Source organism: Mercurialis annua, linkage group LG3 (assembly GCF_937616625.2).
Source record: "Mercurialis annua linkage group LG3, ddMerAnnu1.2, whole genome shotgun sequence".
NCBI classification, from domain to species: Eukaryota; Viridiplantae; Streptophyta; class Magnoliopsida; order Malpighiales; family Euphorbiaceae; genus Mercurialis; species Mercurialis annua.
In genome coordinates, this window is record NC_065572.1 from 53,916,024 (window position 1) to 53,934,861 (window position 18,838).

The 18,838-nt window shown below is 33.8% G+C and overlaps 3 protein-coding genes across 4 annotated transcripts; 1 reads left to right on the plus strand and 2 right to left on the minus strand.

Moving 5' to 3' along the window:
- Positions 1–735: 735 nt before the first annotated feature.
- LOC126674661 (uncharacterized) lies at positions 736–2,375 on the minus strand. The gene has a single exon (XM_050369143.2). The coding sequence runs from the start codon at positions 2,120–2,122 to the stop codon at positions 1,001–1,003; it is 1,122 nt and encodes a 373-aa protein (XP_050225100.1). The 5' UTR covers positions 2,123–2,375; the 3' UTR covers positions 736–1,000.
- Positions 2,376–3,138: 763 nt separating this feature from the next.
- Positions 3,139–8,724, minus strand: LOC126674660 (membrane-bound transcription factor site-2 protease homolog). The gene is made up of 8 exons (XM_050369142.2): positions 8,401–8,724; positions 7,848–8,050; positions 7,482–7,629; positions 7,262–7,342; positions 6,702–7,172; positions 5,878–6,198; positions 4,220–4,388; positions 3,139–3,423 (listed from the first exon to the last, which is right to left on the minus strand). Exons 1-7 carry the CDS (start codon positions 8,662–8,664, stop codon positions 4,227–4,229), a joined length of 1,650 nt encoding a protein of 549 aa, XP_050225099.1. The 5' UTR covers positions 8,665–8,724; the 3' UTR covers positions 3,139–3,423; positions 4,220–4,226.
- A 4,156-nt stretch (positions 8,725–12,880) lies between these two features.
- On the plus strand, positions 12,881–17,755 carry LOC126674949 (actin-related protein 2/3 complex subunit 2A). 2 transcript variants are annotated; one of them, XM_050369502.2, is made up of 10 exons: positions 12,883–13,116; positions 13,220–13,286; positions 13,369–13,576; positions 13,946–14,115; positions 14,444–14,521; positions 14,790–14,922; positions 15,002–15,093; positions 15,816–15,872; positions 17,317–17,388; positions 17,474–17,755. In XM_050369502.2, the coding sequence occupies exons 1-10, from the start codon at positions 13,055–13,057 to the stop codon at positions 17,507–17,509; spliced, it is 975 nt and encodes a 324-aa protein (XP_050225459.1). In that variant the 5' UTR covers positions 12,883–13,054; the 3' UTR covers positions 17,510–17,755. The 2 variants fall into 2 exon arrangements, 1 of the variants encoding a protein (XP_050225459.1); XR_008790418.1 differs by lacking the exon at positions 17,474–17,755 and having other exon boundaries at positions 12,881–13,116; positions 14,992–15,093; positions 17,317–17,387.
- Positions 17,756–18,838: the final 1,083 nt, after the last annotated feature.

Consider the following 18,838-nt stretch of genomic DNA (forward strand, 5'->3'; position numbering starts at 1 on the left):
ATAGTTATCATAACATTGCGGGGAAAAAAATTCTGCATAAAATAATGTTTGATTATAAAATCGTTATCATAATATTATCATATTTCGTTATCATAACATTATCATATGATACCGAGATGATGATATTTATGGTATCAAGATGATAATGTTATGATAATATCTATGATTATGTTATGATAAAACAATATTTGATTATCATGTCAGTATCAGTATATTATCATGTTGTTATCATAACACTGCAGTAAGATAATTAGATGATAATGAAATATGATAATGTTATGATAATATCTATGATTATGTTATGATAAAACAGTATCTGATTATCATCTCAGTATCAGTATATTATCATGTTATTATCATAACACTGTAGTAAGATAACTAGATGATAATGAAATATGATAAGATTATGATAATTGGATGATAACGTGCGCAAAAATATAATTACAGAAGGATTTATGATAACCAGATGATAACGGAGTAAAATCATAAATATTTTTAAATCCAGAGTAAAAACATAAATCTGAAAAAAACGTGAGGTATTTTCTGCAACTTTTCCGTGTTGAGGTAAAATGTGCAAATATTTTCATTTTTGGAGTAAATACCTAAACTTCCCAATAAAAAATAAAAGATTTTGATATCTATTTGATATGATTTAAAATTTTGATATCAGCAAATATCTAATAAAAACTTAGTATATCAGACTTTTAATACTAGCCGATGAGTTGAATACAAGCATTCCAAAAAAAAATGAGATAAATTCCAGTGTAACAAATAGTGCTTTTTGTTTTGACATAGTAAATATGTAAACTGAATAAGTGGAAGTCCTCATAAATAGTGCACAGTTCAAATCATTAGTAAAAGTTGAAATTTTTTGCATTGATCAACAAAAATTTGATAATACTCTGACCAAATATCAAGTAAAACAACTCAAAATCCAGACAAAATGGTGTATATATATTAGACAATCTGCAGAAAAGATGAAGATTGCTTGAATATTTGTTCATGCGCTCTGTGCTTCCAAGAAGGCATTGAAGTCTTCTCTAGCCTTACGGAGACGAGGCGTTATGCAAGCAGCCGGAGAGGAAGGGTTGGATGTTGCAGAAGAAGTTGAAAACCGAACGTGTCGTGTAGATTCATGGGACTTTCGAGCTGTTGTTCTTGTTGAACATCCGTTCTTCAGAACTCCTTTCCTATCCTTGTCGAATACGAAAGCAGCAGCAACCGGTGAAGTTGCATCATTCACACTAGTCCTGATTAGCTCCAATGGTAAATCAAAGTAAAGATTCATGGAGTCATCTTCGTGGTCGTCATTTACGATAGCCGATGATGCCCACGAACCACATTCAAATTTCTCTAGAGAAACTGTCCTGGATATCATGTTCCCTACGTCAGGATGTATTTGTTGTTGATCCTTCTTCGATTTCACTGGTTTTCCTCTGCCAAATCCTGGAAGGTACATGCATAGCACTCCGCATTTAAACTCATCATCGTTCGCTTCCATGTTCTTACCTTCATTTGTATTGTAACCGTCGTCAGAATTGGTTATTTTCGAGTTTCGTTCTTGTTTGGTTTCGTATTTGATAGTGTTTGACTTGCTAAAGTAGATATCAAGTCCATCAGCTGGTGCAGATGTTCTTCCTTCTGCACAAGACTTGCTCCTTCTCAAATTAATTTCTTCTTCATCACTATGTGTGAGATGATCAGAGTAGCCATGCGCTGACGAATGTCGACCCGTCAAACGTTCAATTTGACGAGGCGATGCTTGACTTTCATCCTTGCATTTTTTCTTTAACAGAGAGAAGCTGAAGCGAGGAGATGACGATGTGGAGGTGGAGAGACTGTAGCTCACATTTGGAGTCTTTATAAGCGGTAGCCGCAGCGGTGGCCCGTTTAATGGATCGGTCGAAGGCGGTAACATCAAGTTGAAGCTTGCCTCTCTTCTTGATGATTCTCTCAGTGATATAGGATCCACTGAAATCTGCCTCTCCTTCTTGGTCGGCGAGTCAGATTCTCCGACGGCTAAGAATTTCAACTCACGGAAGTGCTGCTCATCATAGACATTTCCCATTTCCGGGGCGGAGTTGGCGGCGGGAGGCGGGATATCTGAAGCTGGGAGAAGCATGTTGTTGAATTGGTGTTGAGTGATTGAACACTTAATTGTTATATAGGAGACATGACAAAGTCAGAACGTGAAAACATGTCCTAATAAAGTGCGTCATCACTCATACAGTAGTGATTTGCATGTTTAGGTACATGTTCAATATAATAAGAGGAATATACTATGCCTTCAAACATAATCCCATAGAGAACGCAACTGTAATTGAAAATTAACCATTAGATATTAAAGAATTATAAATCAATTCTTATTTATTTCTTAGAAAAATAACCTTTAATTGATTAAATTTAGGAATAATTGCTTTATAAACTAAGAATTTTAACGTATTTTGCAAGTTTAACACAAATTTTTTCCATTTTCTCAATTTAATACATAAACTTTTTTTTAGCAATTCGAAACATTATCCTTCAAAAAAACGCTGATGTAGATACCGCAATAAATATTGTTCCGACATCTACATCAACATTGTTTTAACATAAAGTCATCGGTATTTCGAGTTGCAAAATTTGAATGTTGATGTCTACCATTGTTAAAAATAAAAATTCATATTATAATTGCAAAACACACTATTGTTAATTTTAATTGCGATTTTTTAAAACTAATGAAGCCTAAAAAATATATAAAGTAATTTCACATAGCTATAAAATACACCTATCCTACATATTTATGTATATCAGAAATTATATTGATTAAATCTTAAGTCGGTTTCGTCACCTTCAACCGGAATCGAGAATTGAATTAAAATTCAGTTAACACAATTCAATTCAACTGAATTGAATAAGCTCACCCCTAGAATTGAGTCATGTCACTTTCACATTTCGCCATCAATTGAAATTTCACAAGCTCAATATCCTTGACAACTTGGTAATAGAAACCTCATTGACAAGGAAATATAAAACAAATGATTCTTCTGACGAGAGAAATTGCTCAAATTCAGATCCACCATAAGTGAATTTAAACCAGACTGCATTCAACCTCCCAAGAACAATAAACAAAGGTATAAATTGACCAAATTGAGAAAATGAGGTTATAAAAGTTAGTTGCTGCAATTAATTTATCGATGAGGGGCCAATTGATTCACAGATAAAAGTCAACAAGTTGACATGCATGTTAAAAGGCGTCAAGTTCTGTTCTATGTATTAAGCATGATCTATGAATCTTACACTTTATGTCCTTCGATATGTACATTCAAATGCAAGTGTTGGATGATTCAATGCTGCTGGTCCGATGTGTCATGGTCCAGGAAGTTAGTCGATGTAATATAACCACTCCTAGATGTTTTCATATGCTCCAAGAACTCGGTTAATCTGCACATAACAGCACTGCATGAGACAACAGGCTAGTCTAACTATATCAATGAGGTTTTTCACAATCAAACATCTTATCGATCAATACGTTGATATCATTATTAGTTAAAAAAGGTTGAATTATTACTTCTGCAAGTAATATAATGATTAGAAAGCAGTTGCTACATTAAGATGGAGGGAAAACCAGAGAATTTCAAAATACTTTACACTTTTGCACATGTTACTGAAAGTGACAATTTCCCTCTTATATCATTAATTTTCAGTAAATATATCTGTTTCTTGAAACAAGGAACTAAAATTAAACCACAAAGTTGTATCTGCTAGTACTACAGAATATTCTTGTTTAACAAAGCCCTAGAATTGGTTTTTCTTTCTTCTGTTTGGATTTGGACAATTGCATTATCGAGAACACATATCTGATGAACACATGCGACAATCCTAATATAGCTTTTTATTCGTGAAAATCCAAGGTATCCAGAAAATTGTTAAGAAAAAGAACTGTAATAGAAACAAACAAAAAACGAAAAGAATGGAAGATGTATACTTTAGTTGGAATAAGAATATGGAAATATGGCTCCCTTAGAAACACAGATTGTCCGGATATCAAATAAATCAACTATACGAAAATATATCGCAGGCAATGGGGTAAACTCTCTGTGTCTCACTTTCCCATAAATGCACACACATAAACATGAATAAATGTATCTTCTTCCAATTGAAGACAAAAGCTGATGCAATATAAAATTTAGAACAAAAATGGTAACATATCCTTCACAAATTAAAAGTAAAATTTTACCTGTTGACTAGAAAATATTGATGAAAAAAATCCTTATAAAAGCCAGCATCGAAATGATAGTTCCCCCTAGCAGACAGGCTTGCAACACTTTTTCCCTCTTCCTTGGACCCAACAAAGTGAAATGACACAGAGCTGCCTCCAAAATAGATTCGCCATCCAAAAAATACACCTACAGCATGATTTTACAGAATTTAGGATTTCGATGAGCACTAAAAAGTGGTGCATTTTGGCAATCTTAATGGACACTGACACCATAAGTTTTTATATTTCTAAAATCCAGCCACCAAATACAATATCAATAGTTGAAACCTTCAAATCAAGAAACATATGATCATCCCAGTAATTTCTATAATTTGGATTCACCATAGCATTTAAAATATGAGAAAGAATATCGGTGTGAACAAATGGGCTGATAAATCGTTTCAAACAGTAAGTAGCAATATTAAAGCAAAATCCATGGAATTTAACAGTAATAAGTGATCAAAGTAAGTCTATGGCACTGCGATAAAGACAACTGTTAATTAGATGGGTTTACCCAAATTGCTGTTTTTATGCTGACAGACTTTCAAGCCAGACATTTCTTATTTTTTGTTAACATTTCACTAATTCAGATTTTCCAATATGGATGCTAAATAACTTATTAACTTGACATAACTTAAACAAACTATCACAAAATACAACAATTACGTTCTGGGACCTTAAGGAAAACTAGTGAATGGTCATCTTTTAACTGTATGTAATCTAAAATCATAAGCACTAGGAACAAAAACAAAAAACAGAATTTATATTATGACTAAAAAATACAAACTCCCATCTTCCTTTAAGTATTTATCATCTGCAGGCGCTACTTATTGAAAATAATTAAGAGAATCTGGACAAGGCTGTAAAAGGGCACGCGTGCTTCCTGCTCTTTGACAGGGTAAAATTGACTAATAAAAATTTAGTTTTAATTGAACTCTATCGTCCATGTGGAGAACAGAAAAGCGGAGATGGTGAGGTGAGTATTATTTCCCTCGACAAAAACTATCCTTCAAGTTGTAAGTGTGATCTAAATTATCTCTACCTTATATTAAACTTCTTTAATGTGCACTACCAACCTGAACCTCAGAAGTGAAACTGATAGATTTTCAGTTATCAATCCATATTATAGTACTCATACAATTTTTAACAAGAGCAGACAACCTCTCCCAGAGAGAAGTAGAGTGCTACCAATTCAAATTACTGAAACGGAGTAATAAATTAATAGTCCCAAGATGCCAGGTGATTAAGAATTTAAGACATAAAATGATTATATAAATATTCATTTTGGTTTATAGGAACTTATTCTGGCAAACAACCCGTACACTAATGTTCAACTATCATTGATTCAAAAAAATGTTCAATCATTAGGACAAACAGGGCTAGCAACGCGTAATGTGGATAGAAGAGTTGCAGAGTATGAACCCCAAGCTTGTTAAAGATTATAAGATTGCCTTAAGTAGTTTTTCCAGCTCCATTTACAGGTCTTTTATTCACATTCACCTATATAGAGTCACAAGTATTGATGAAACTCCTTGCTATCAAGGTTAAATATTATTATCTTAACACATTAAGAAAGCTAATGAATATATGTATTTGAACAGAATTTGAATCCAAACATCAAATAGCAAGACATTTACCGGTAAGCTGTTGAGGAGAGCGACTGTTAGAGAAACTTGAAATGTGCATGCTAAGATCTTCTCGATAACTTTTGGAACATGAGCACCAAAAGCGAATGCCCAACGAGGTTGGTAAGCACTCAACTTAACTGAATGTGCCATGGAGAGCACGTTGCCAACAAAAACAAAAGTCCCACCACAGTTATCTTCTATAAAAGCATTTTCAGTATCAGGAACTAAGTATTTTCCAGGTAGCAGGCATTCTGAAGAATAAGGCCTCAAATAGGTGATCTCAGCCCATATCAAACCAGGAATCTGGACAGGGCTTGAACAATATTCATCCTAAAGATCATGTGAAAGAATTTAATCAGTCGAAATACATAGCATATTATTCTATCATCTTCTAACAAATAAAATTAAGACAGGCCATTTCCTAGAATCATTATTGCTTTTCAAAAGGCTGCCTCATAACATAAAGACTACACCTTCAGGTTAGATAAACGCCATGTAAAACAAAACGCATAAATATATCAAAGTTATTGAATAACTTTATATTTAAAATTCCCGTAAGTTCTATTAGACACTCAAGATTTGAGAAAAGAGTAACTCTGGATAGACTTCCCGAACCTTGGTTTGGGAAAGCAAAATTTAGGAATAAATATATAAAATTCAAAATACAAAAGCAAGTGCTGAAACAGAATGTCAAATGGACTCTTAGTAACAAGCCTAAATTTTTAAAATTGTTTTACCTTTGTAGCATAAACAAATAACATAAACAAATAAAATAAATAAATAACAAAGCATTAGCTAAAGATAAAGAACATCATTTAAAATTGTTTTTTTACCTGAGAGCATAAGCAGCTGCTTCCATTATTTGTTTCCGTAAACCATCCATGATCGCATTTATTAAGTTTGACAACATCCCGAGCATTCAAGCAGTGCCTACTCTTTCTTGTAAGCTGCTGCTGATGATCAATCTCAGATATGGCCTCATCTGATTTACTGGAATCAAAGCACTGACAAGCTACAAATTCAGTTAGGTCATCCGGACAAGTAGATTGATCATCTAATGAATGAATCATCTTGCTTTCTTCAATCAGAGAAGTAGGGACACAATAACCTCTTCTTCTACAAACCATGGAAAAACCTTCAGAATTTTCTGAATGATTTGAACTGTGTAGTGCCTGTTTGTGCATCAGAGTAGTCATATCCATCCATTCTTGTTCATTATGAATACGCCTACCATCCAATGACACGATTACATCACCAGGAGACAAATAACCAGACAAAGGAGAGGAAGAAGGTACATTCAAAACCTATGCAAGAATAAAAACAAGTCCCATAAGTGAGGAAAAAATACTCAAGTCCAAACGTCCATTCACATGTAAACATTTATATGGTATACCGTGACGCTTTGATCATGCATGTAGAAGGGAGATAAGATTAAAGGCAGGAGGAATAACAACAGTCCGCAAGCTGCACAACACTAAGAGAACACGGAACATGTCAGCATCCTTTAGTTACTAGTAAAAACAACAAGCTAAATTTGAGAAAACTGTGGAATCCAGCCTATGGATTACTATAATTGCACAAAATATTTGGCCTGATAAAGAGCATAAAATTACCACAGCATTATGCCAGATGCCAGCGCAGTAAATACGAAGGGCAGCAAACCGTTGTAAGAGCTGAAGTAGCTCGTAATTGAAAGCCACAAGAGCACCAGGAAAAAGAAGAGCAATAAACATGGCTACATATTCCGTCTGTATACCCTCACTGCTTTTCGATGCAAAAAGTGCCTACAGTACCAACCATGAGAATCTAGCCTTCTGCAAATTCAGTTCTAAAATTTGAGATTCAGAAATTTCTAAATGCACTTCCTAATAACCACCTATGCCAAAATATTTCACACTTAAATCCATTCTCTCTATATTATTTTGATGCTAATGCTTCAAAAACTAGTTCATTAAGAGAATAAAAGAAAAGGAATTGACCTGGCAGCAGAAATGGCATGGCCAAACTCATGAACTGAAACAGATATCATAGTGGAAATGAATAAATACGAAGCATCAATAACCGATACTCTGAATCCATGAACTGGCGGAGAAAACCCGAATAACAAAGAATTAACAACATCTGTTAGCTCCCTGTTTCCACCATATAAATGCAAAAAGATACCCAAGTCCCAAACAAGAATCTGCAACAACGCACACAAAACATATTATAATTTTTTGGCGACGAGGACTCACTCCCCCAAGCAGAAGCGCAGTGATCGCCCAGAATTACTATCAAACCCCGGGATATGAACAGCTCACAAGCGCACGTGCCTGGCAAATCCAGGCTATAATGGCTGGCAGCCCGGTCCCAACCACTCCATTTCTAGAAAGGGAGTAGCCGGAGTTTGAACTTGCAACAATGCGCCCGGATGGCTGAGGTTTAGACCGCTAGACCAAATCCGTGCGGGAAATTATTATTATTGTTATTTACTATTATTATTAACAAGAAAACCAAATACAAACTGAAGAACTAAACTAAAATCATAATTACCATAGTGACTAGGAGAAGTGAAGTGAGTGTAAAACCGACACCAATCGAAAACCAGAGTTTGAGGAATTGAGCATGTCGCCTTCCAAAACGGAAAAGATGAGAATTAAAGGCTGTGATTTTGTAATCACAATACCAACATGATATTGTGTTTGATAAATCACAAGGGTTTTGAGTTTGTGATGATGATGATGATGAAGATGTTTGGAGAGGTAATAGAGTGTGTGTTTGTCCCCTTCCAAATCTTCTTATGCGCCTCTCCTCCATAGCCGACTGCTTTCACTTTTTCTATTTTCACCAAACTCTGCAGAAAGTATGCTTAAGCTGATGACCCAAACTTATGAAGTGGGAGTAGTTTAGGCAAAAGGTATAAATAAATCCTCGTAGTTTCTATAAAGAGAAGCTCTTAAACAATTTTTGAATACAATTAAAGCTCATTTGTTTTCAAAAAAGAATAATTGGATTCTCAAAACTTTTAAAATTGTACAAATAAACCCTTTGTAAATAGACAGTTAGCGGGGTCAGATTCACTAGGAAAATACCTCAAAAATAACCTTAATATTTACACCACCTCTCAAATTAATCATTCAGAATTCTTTTATTGATAAAAATTATTAATTAGGGACACAAGTTCTGGGGAGCAAATAAGAACACACGTTGCCGCCACCTTCAGGACTGGTGGCGGCACCGTGTTCTTTCGGCGTTGGCAATATAAGCCGGCGGCGCTGGCAGTCTGTCATGGCGGCGGCATCGTCTGAGGCAGCAGAGACAACATTTTGTTTTTAGCTTTGTTCTCACTCGTTTTAGCTCTTCTTTCGACAAAAACTTACAAAAACGTATAAAACAGAACAAGGAAAACATATAAAATATTTTGGGAGTGTTTAAAAGCGAATTAAACACCAAAAATGTCGATTTACAAAAGCTTTAAAGAGTAAAAGGTTCATGGCAAACAAGCTCAAAACACTCTGAACATGCTTTCTAAGCATTTTACTGAATTGAGTTTCTGGATTTAAGCATACAAAACACTTTAATTTAGCTATTAACATAATTTCTCATTGATTTCATGGCAATTTCATAAAAATATTGAATTTAACTATTATGACAATTTTATGGAAAAATTAACAAACAGTCTAAGCATGAACCCTAATTCTTCCAAATTCAGCAAATATGATAATTATGGCATAAAATTGATATGAAATACTGAGGGTTCTCATAATTACCGGTTTGATTCCTTGTCTCGTTTACTAGCGAAGTGGATGCGAAAACCAGCTTCGAATCTATGCATGGCTATGTTCTTAGAAAATTAAAGCGCGTTTAGTGTCTTTAGGATTGGAATTGAGTGTGATTTGGTGTGTGTGTGTGGTGAGAGGTTCGGCTTATGCTACGATTTTTTAGGGGGGGTTGAACTTTTGCTCGAGGGTTTTTGCGTTTTTGGTCCGACCTCTTGGCTAAACTTTCTTAAGGCTATATTCACTACTAGAAATCTGTCATTTAGCGACGGATTTTTCCGTCGCTAAATGGCATAAATCCGTCATTAAATGGCATTAGCGACGGATTTAATCCGTCGTTAAATTTCTGATCGCTAAATCATTTAGCTACGGAAAGAAAAAATTAGCGACGGATTTTAAAAAATTTAGCGACGGATTTTAATCTGTCACTAATTTTTTTTTTATAAAAAATTAAAAAAATTAATTTTTTTAATTAAAGCTAAAAAATGAGATATTATTTAATCAATAGCCCACGGTCACCAGCTTTCTTAAGGATTCACTACTAGAAATCTGTCATTTAGCGACGGATTTTTCCGTCGCTAAATGGCATAAATCCGTCACTAAATGGCATTAGCGACGGATTTAATCTGTTGCTAAATTTCTGGTCGCTAAATCATTTAGCTACGGAAAGAAAAAATTAGCGACGGATTTTAAAAAATTTAGCGACGGATTTTAATCCGTCACTAATTTTTTTTTAAAAAAAATTAAAAAAATTAATTTTTTTAATTAAAGCTAAAAAATAAAATATTATTTAATCTATAGCCCACGGTCACCAGGTTTCTTAAGGCTATATTCACTACTAGAAATATGTCATTTAGCGACGGATTTTTCCGTCGCTAAATGGCATAAATCCGTCACTAAATGGCATTAGCGACGGATTAATCCGTCGCTAAATTTCTGGTCGCTAAATCATTTAGCTACAGAAAGAAAAAATTAGCGACGGATTTTAAAAAATTTAGCGACGGATTTTAATCCGTCACTAATTTTTTTTTTAAAAAAAAAATTAAAAAAATTAATTTTTTTAATTAAAGCTAAAAAATGAAATATTATTTAATCTATAGCCCACGGTCACCCACCCACCCGCGATAGGTCACCTATCATCATCCTCCGGCAATTTTCGCAAACTTCCCAATAGGTCACCCATCCTTCAATTGCTCTCAGCCAAACCTCTTTAACCTTCTAGTTCCTCCGCGCACAATTCCATCTTATACAGCTCAGATTCTTGATACATATCTATATATATATTATATTTAAATATAACTAAAAGGAACGAATATTTACTCCCGCAATTAACAGCCACATTATAAAATAAATATTTTTAATAAATAAATATTTTTTACACATAATTAATTTTTTAATAAATAATTATTTTATTAATAAATAAATATCGTTTAATAAATAAATATTTTATTAATAAATAAATATTGTTTAATAAATAATTAATTTATTAATAAATAAATATTTTATTAATAAATAAATATTTTTTAACAAATAAATATTTTTAAATAAATAATTATTTTTTAAATAAATAATTGTTTTTTAATAGAATTAATACTTTTAGCGACGGATTCTGAAAACCGTCGCTAAAAGTAAGCATTTAGCGACGGATTCTGAAATCCGTCGCTAAATGTAACACTTTTAACGACGGATTTTGAAATCCGTCGGTAAAAGTGAAAAAAAAAATTGGCGGGGTTTGTCCCGCCATTTTAGCGACGGAATTTCCGGCGCTAAAGTTGGCGGGACGAATCCCGCCAATTTTTTTAAGGATTTAGCGACGGATTCAAAATCCGTCGCTGAATCCGTCGCTAAATTTGATTTTAGCGACAGATTTCAAATCCGTCGCTAAAATCCGTCGCTAATCGACAGTTTTCTAGTAGTGATTATATAGAGGTGATTAGGATTTAGGGTTTTACTTAAGTTGATCTACCGTTTTGCCCATTGAGAGTTTAGATTAAGGTTGAAGAAGTGTTAAGTGAGAAGTGATAAGTGATAACTGATTAGGATTAGGATTAGCTTTTAATTATTTACTTTAGAATTTTACTTTTAATTTTCGGATCTGGACTTACTAGCTAAGTAAAAAGATGCTAAAAGACCACTTTGGTGCCTAAAAGTGTGAAAAAGTCATCTTGGACCCTACGAGTTTGGATATGATCAATTTTAATTCGTAAAACTTACAAATTAGCCCATAAACTTTTAAGATATTGCAATTAGTCTAATTCTCGACTTAGACTACAATCTTTGGATTTTTATAGGCTATTTGCGGCTAATCATGCTTTAATCGTCCAAGTTCGCAGCTATACACTGATTACGCCTGTTTAGATTCCGGCAAGTAAATCGATAGCACGTCATCTAGACATATTTCTCTGAAAATCATCATTGGACGCTTCAATCCCTTGTCATTTTTTACCTATCTGGAAAGTAGGTGTCTACGTTTTCTTTGCTCGTTTCATACCTTTGATACATGTCATTCTCTAATGATGTGTTTTCCATTCGATATTCCTTTTTCTGACTCAATACACGGGGACCTACATAGGCAAATTTTTTAACACCATCAATTTTTGATGTGGTTTATTGCTTGATATTCACAACTACTTTAGTACTTTATTAATATTAATGAGACAAACTACCAAAGCACATGCCACTTCAACAAAATTTACCGGTATTAGAACAAATTAATAATAGGGATAGCTGGGACATAAATTTGAAATATGGGGACAATTGAAATATATTTTAAACATTAGAAACGATTGAGGGAAAGAAATTAAAATTTGGATACCGTTAATAAAAGTTGCCCCTAAAATTGATAAACATGAGCGGTGAGCCTAGACTAGGCGAAGCTTGATTTCGAGCTCCAATAGGCTCGAGTTCGAGCTCGACGGGCTTAAATTCTTAATTTCGATCTCGAAAATTATTCGAGCTACTTTAGCTTGAGCTCGATCTCGACCTCGACTTGAGTTTAATAGAAATAAAAATAATTATTAAAGAGTAAGCATATTTGATGTATTATAATTTTATTTACTATTCAATGTATAATTGAATCAATATAAATGATGTACATTTAAATTTAAAGATATAAAAAATTAATATATTAAAAAGAATTAATTTATAAGAGACCCGTTTAAACTCGCAAGGTTTAGTAATTGATACTCGAATTCGGCTTGAGACGAAGTTTGAGTAGCTCGACCTCAAATCTCCTAACGAACACGACGCATTAGTAGCCAACTCACTCCTCTTCGCGTTCTTCTACTCTTCAAAAGAAAAGAAAAGAAAAGAATAATAATAAAAAAATCCCCAAAACTTCAATCAAAGTGAACAATACTTAAAGATACAAAATTTCAATTTGTCTGTCTTCCTGTCCTCCATTTCCAGTTTCTAATCATTCAATTCCAATGATTTTATTGCAACCTCATTCCAGATTTCTCCTTCAAACCTTGACCAATCGGGTTAAAAAGTCCGTTCTTTTTTCATATCTCTGTGAAAATTTGTGTATGCTGTTAATTTTTGATTTGTTTAAATTGGTTTATCTAAATTTGTGTATGCTGCTAATTTTTCAGTCTTGACAAAGCTGTTGAACTTGATCACCAATGGGTCGAATTCGATGACGTCCGCTATCACATTCAGGTATTTCTGAGAACCCATTATCTTAAAATTTATTGTTATGGCTTAATTTGGTTAAAAACACACACAAAAACCCATGTTATAGGTGTCAATGAAGAACACAAATGCCGTGTTGTTATCAGTTTCTTTGCCTATTCCGCCTCCAGAGACTGTCTTTATAGGCGGACTTCCTTTCGGAGCTATCGACGCTATAAAGGCCGCTTACGGAACAGCTGTTCAGATTCTTGATCCGCCCAGAGATGGCTTTAATCTCACTTTGAAACTCAATTTGTCTAAACTTCCTACTGATGAAGGTTTACAAGTTCTTTTTCTAAGGTCATTTGTCAGCTTTGTTGTGTCCGAAACATTTCATTTTTCTAATTATTTGTTGAAGAATGTTTGTGCATTTATTATCTGTGCAGTAGCTTTGTTTTGCTTGTTGATCTTAATGCGAGTTCATGTTAGTAGCTTTGGATTGCTCATTTCGAGTTTAACTTGTATTAGTATTGTCAAGCTGACCCTTGAGGCTTGGGATTCTCTATCTGGTTGTGCGTGTTTTATTTGTTTATGTAGCGATGGAAATCAGTTTTTGGTGATTTTTATATGATGTGGACTGTGTTTCTGTTTGTGTTTTTTTCTTCCATATTTCTATTGTTGAATGATGTTATGCTAATTTCGTGCAGACAACAGGCAAGCTGTTTTGGTTAAGATTGCATCAGTTAGAGAAGTTGTACTCGGTGCACCTCTAAAAGTAGTTCTCAAACATCTTGCTTCGAGGACTGTTGCTCCTGATATGGACCGGCTTCTTGCCCTTGTGCATCGGCCGAATGAGTCTTTTTTTCTTGCTCCTCAGGTAAATTATACATGCACAATAGTCTATGTAGTATGGATTTTCTTATAAGTTGGAACTTTTATTTTGACTTTCTTGTAATTGCTAAAATAGGCATAATTACTCAATTACTCTTTGTTAGTTTCACTTATGGAAATTGTCCCTTGATTTTATTGATCTACTGGAAATTATCTATTCTAGCTTATAGTTCGTCTTTGAAGGATTGTTTTTTATTTGAAATTAATATGTTTCTCATGAGCATGCTTTCGACCTTTATTAACTTGTGCTACTTTTGAAGGGAAAAAGCCATGCATTGCAGTTAAGTTAAGAAAATGTAACCGTTTTATGGCAGGCAGACAAGGTTACTGTGGTGTTCCCTATGAGATTCAGCGATTCCATAGATAGTGCTCTGGCAACTTCCTTCTTGCAGGTACGGAATATACATCTTATTAGAATTACTGATGTCCTGGAAACCACAAGATCTGAACAAGAACTTAAAGTTTTGATGATAAAGCTGATAACAGTTTTTATAACAGTACAGATCAAGTTTTCGTTGTTACTTACTTTTATAAACTCTTAAAGTCACTTATTTAAACACTGTTGTCAAGTTTTATTGTATATGTTTTTGTACCTTTCTTTAAAAAATTTCTTTGTTACTTATTCGCTTTTAACCTTCTACAATTGTTACTCTTATTCAGGAATTTGTAGAAGCAAGGCGGGCAGCTGGACTTAATAATGCCCCTCCATGTTTGTGGCATCCTACTCCCCCTTTAGAGTTGAAGGATGTTCCTACAGAAGCATTATCAGCAAATGCAGGATTTGTATCATTTGGTAATGTCATTAGAACAAATACAGTTTGTTTCTCCATTTTTATCCTCCCAATGACTGATTCTAATGCAGAATTGTGCAGTCATTTCTCCTCGCCATGTGGAAGGGAAAAAGTTGGACCATACAGTGTGGAATTTATCCACGTTTCATGCATATGTTAGCTATCATGTTAAGGTAATGTCTTGTGATTGCTTCAATTCGTTTATTTTTCTGTGATTCTTTTGGTATGTCATTGGAAATGTGGAATGTGAATATGCCGAGTCATTGTTAAAAATATTATCCATAGGAAACTGTTACATGTCTTCTTTTCTACTTTGAAAATGAGAAAGGAAGGTTCTAGTTTTCTTGCTGCACCAGAAGTTTACAAGCCAAATTTCTGGCCACAAAATGGCCATGCAAAATTTGTCTTTAACTTAATTTGTTTCTATAATTTAAGTAGCCTTTGTTAAAATAATACTTATTGGTCAAAAAGGTGAAGCAGTTGGGTGTAATCAAGTCAAACTATACAGCATTGGCAGTTATGGATTCTTTATGATCTTGAGCAAGTTTATTTCCAGCATAAATCATTAAACTTAAGAATCTTATAACTGTGGCTGGCAATGTCTGGATTGTTTTTTTTCCTTTATATTTCGTGGTCGTAATTAACTGTGGAGGTACATGAAGTGAAATTTTTTATGTTTAATTTTGAATCTGGCAAGCTTTTCATAAATTCCTTTTTTATAACATTGGATGAGCAAAGAAATGTTTTCTGGGTCATTTACAGTCTTTATGTCTTGCCTTGTGCATGGTTCTTGCTGTATTAACATTCAAGTCTTGTTTGATAATGCTTTCTGTTTTAATGCTTAAGTCTCTTCATATGATACTGATCTCAATTACTGCCTTGTGTTCCTCATTAGTGCTCAGAAGGTTTCATGCATACTCGCATGCGGCGACGTGTGGAGTCTCTGATTCAGGTAAAGTGTTCTCTTTCTGCAGTGTGGTTAACTGTGTTCTCTCTGCTCTCTTAGTGCGGTTTGTTTAGCCTGCCTTATATAGAATTTTGTTGTTTAGCCTGCCTTATATGGAATTTTGTTGTTTAGCCTGCCCTTTATAGAATTTTGTTGTTTTAAAGCAATTAAAACCTGAGGAAATCTATTTTTTTTTTTAAAAGCTGTTTTTTCATGTGAAATGAAATTTAGTGCACATTCAATCCATAGTTTCCATGCTGCTATCACCTAGCAGGCCATGCAAGATTAAAATATCACACTAAGGCTGATTTCTATCTGCTGCTTTTAATTGATGTATACAAGCTCAAAGGGGCCTCTGGTGGGTCTAAGAATTGGAGTGCAAGGACCTTGTTGCTGCTTTAAACAAAATAAATCAATAACACTGAATAATTTTTTACAGTATTGACTTTGCAAAGGCTGTATCCTGTTGCCCTTGTCAGTCTCTCAGCCGCTCTCTGTGCTCTGTACAGTCTAATGCATATACTGGTGATTTCATCGGTTAAAATCTAATACTTAAATGTTAAAGTACATAGTTACAGCAAAAACAAAATTATAGGAATAGCGGCGCTGAAATTTAAAGACGAATTTCATTCTCGAATCATTGACAATTGGGTTAGAAGAATCTCTATCTTTACTGCACAAGCATCAAGTGTTGTCAAGTGATGCTTTCTAGATTTGGTGTATAAGCCTTCTTGTGTTGCAGTTAAATTTGGCATTGAAATTGCTCTTGAAGCATTCGCATTTGGCTATTCCAAAGACCCTTCACAATTTAGGCTAATTTCTACAAGCTCCTGGAATATGTCTGCCAGCTAAATTATATATTGTAGCTGCTGAATACTAAGTGTGGCTATTAAGGTGAATATTTTTAGTTCTCCAGACAATGTCTTTTGGTTGGTGCTTTATGGCAGCTCACTTGCCTAGGATCCTTTGCAGCTCAGCTACTACACGCTTGTAGCAATTGCTACCAGATCAGCTGCAAGACGAAAATTGGGTATCCAAGCCTGCGACAGGTCGAGCCAATATTATTTGCATGGACTGCTACTCTTAGGGGTTACTCGTTTGCCAAGACAGATTTTGGGAGCTGTGGATATATTTTAGCATACTTCCACTTTAAACATTGCATGTTAATCAAGATCAATTCCAGTTTTTAGGTTATATAGTTAAAAGATGTGCATATTACGTAACTTTGCTTGCCCTGCATTTGGTACAAGATGACAATGGCAAGCAGGTTTCTTATACCTTATGCAGAACAAATTCCTTTGCAGGATACCGGTTGCTGAAGATAAATTTACATTTTTATATATATCGACTGGAGGAATGTGGTTCTCTGGTCTTTCTGTAGATTTATAGTATTTCTACGTGTTTTCCTATGGCTCAGTTTCTTGTATGACTTGCATTTCTTGTTTTATAGGCCTTGGATCGTGCAAAACCGAACTCGGAAGAAAAAACGAAATCACCAAATAGCAGATCTTTCAAACGGCTGGTATATCACATTAATATTCATCTCACTTAAACATAAATTGTTGATTTCAGGTTGCATATTTTCTCATGCTTACACTGTATTACAGAGTCTGAAAGAATCTCGGAGTAATTCGAAATCCTGAAGGTGAAAATTGCAGCCTACCGCACTTGAAGAAATTGCTCATGTGGTGCAGGCAAAGCTGCTGCATGTGCTTGTACGGTACCATTCTTTCCAGTGAAAGAAAAACGGAAAATTGAAAATATTTAGTTCTAAATTGTACAAATTTGTTTGTTAATTAATTGGCTCAACTGGAAATTGTGGATTGTTTTTAGGCCAAATTTTGTTAACTAATATTTTCTTAACCAATTTGTTATACCTGTTTCGTGCATCGTCTCATTGCGCATTATGATCTTCTTCAACACGTCCACAGAGTTAATAATATGGAAGTCAGTTGTAATCTTGATGAGTGATTACAACTTCGGCCATGTTTGGTTCATGGAATAGAATACTTTAAAAATAGAATGACTATTCTTATGGAATAGAATACATTGAAATAGAATGCTATTTCAATTCCTTGATTTGGTTCATAATATAGAATAACTATTTTTATTCCTATTCCATGAGTTGGTTCATCAAAAATAACATGTGGAATAAGTATGTTTATTTGTAAATGACGATAATATCCAAAACTAATATAATCATTAATAATACCATATTTAGTTAGAGATATTTTCCATTTTTTTTTCAAAAACAAATTAAAATAAAATTAGCCAGTGTCAGTTATTTTTTTTTCTAAAATTATTTGATTAAATAATATAATGAACTTTTTGACATCAACAAATATAATGAACTTTTTGACATCAATTCGCAAATAATATCCTTCAATTATATAAACATTATTTAATTTCAACATGATACTTGTATTTTTTACCTTTTTATTTTTAGATTATAAAACAAAAGATTAGAAAATGGAGATAAAATTAAAAATTTAAAATGTAAATTATTTTTAATAACTAAACATCCCCTGAATTTTTATAAACTGATTAAAATCAAAACTATTTGTGAGATAATTACACAATTTAAAAATCAAATTCAAGATTATTTCAAAAAAAAATTCAAGGTACGTTCTAATGTCTTATTACCACAATTAGGTAGTTTTGAAACAAAATCATACAACTTGCAATTAACATTTCTCGTTTTGCAACACTAACCATACGATAAAAATATTGAAAATGAAGCAATCTCACGATGAAAACATTAAAAATATCGGAAATGCTTCACCGATAACTTCATCAATTTTTGCCAGAACAATCACAAAACTGACTCACAAACAAAGAAAAACTTTCTCTATATAATGTTCCCTCAAAGTATAGGTTCACTGTAACTAAAATCATCGCAAGCATTGTAAACCTTCCATTGTTACGCTTGCACATATCCCCTATCAAAAACATAATCAGATCATATAGCGATA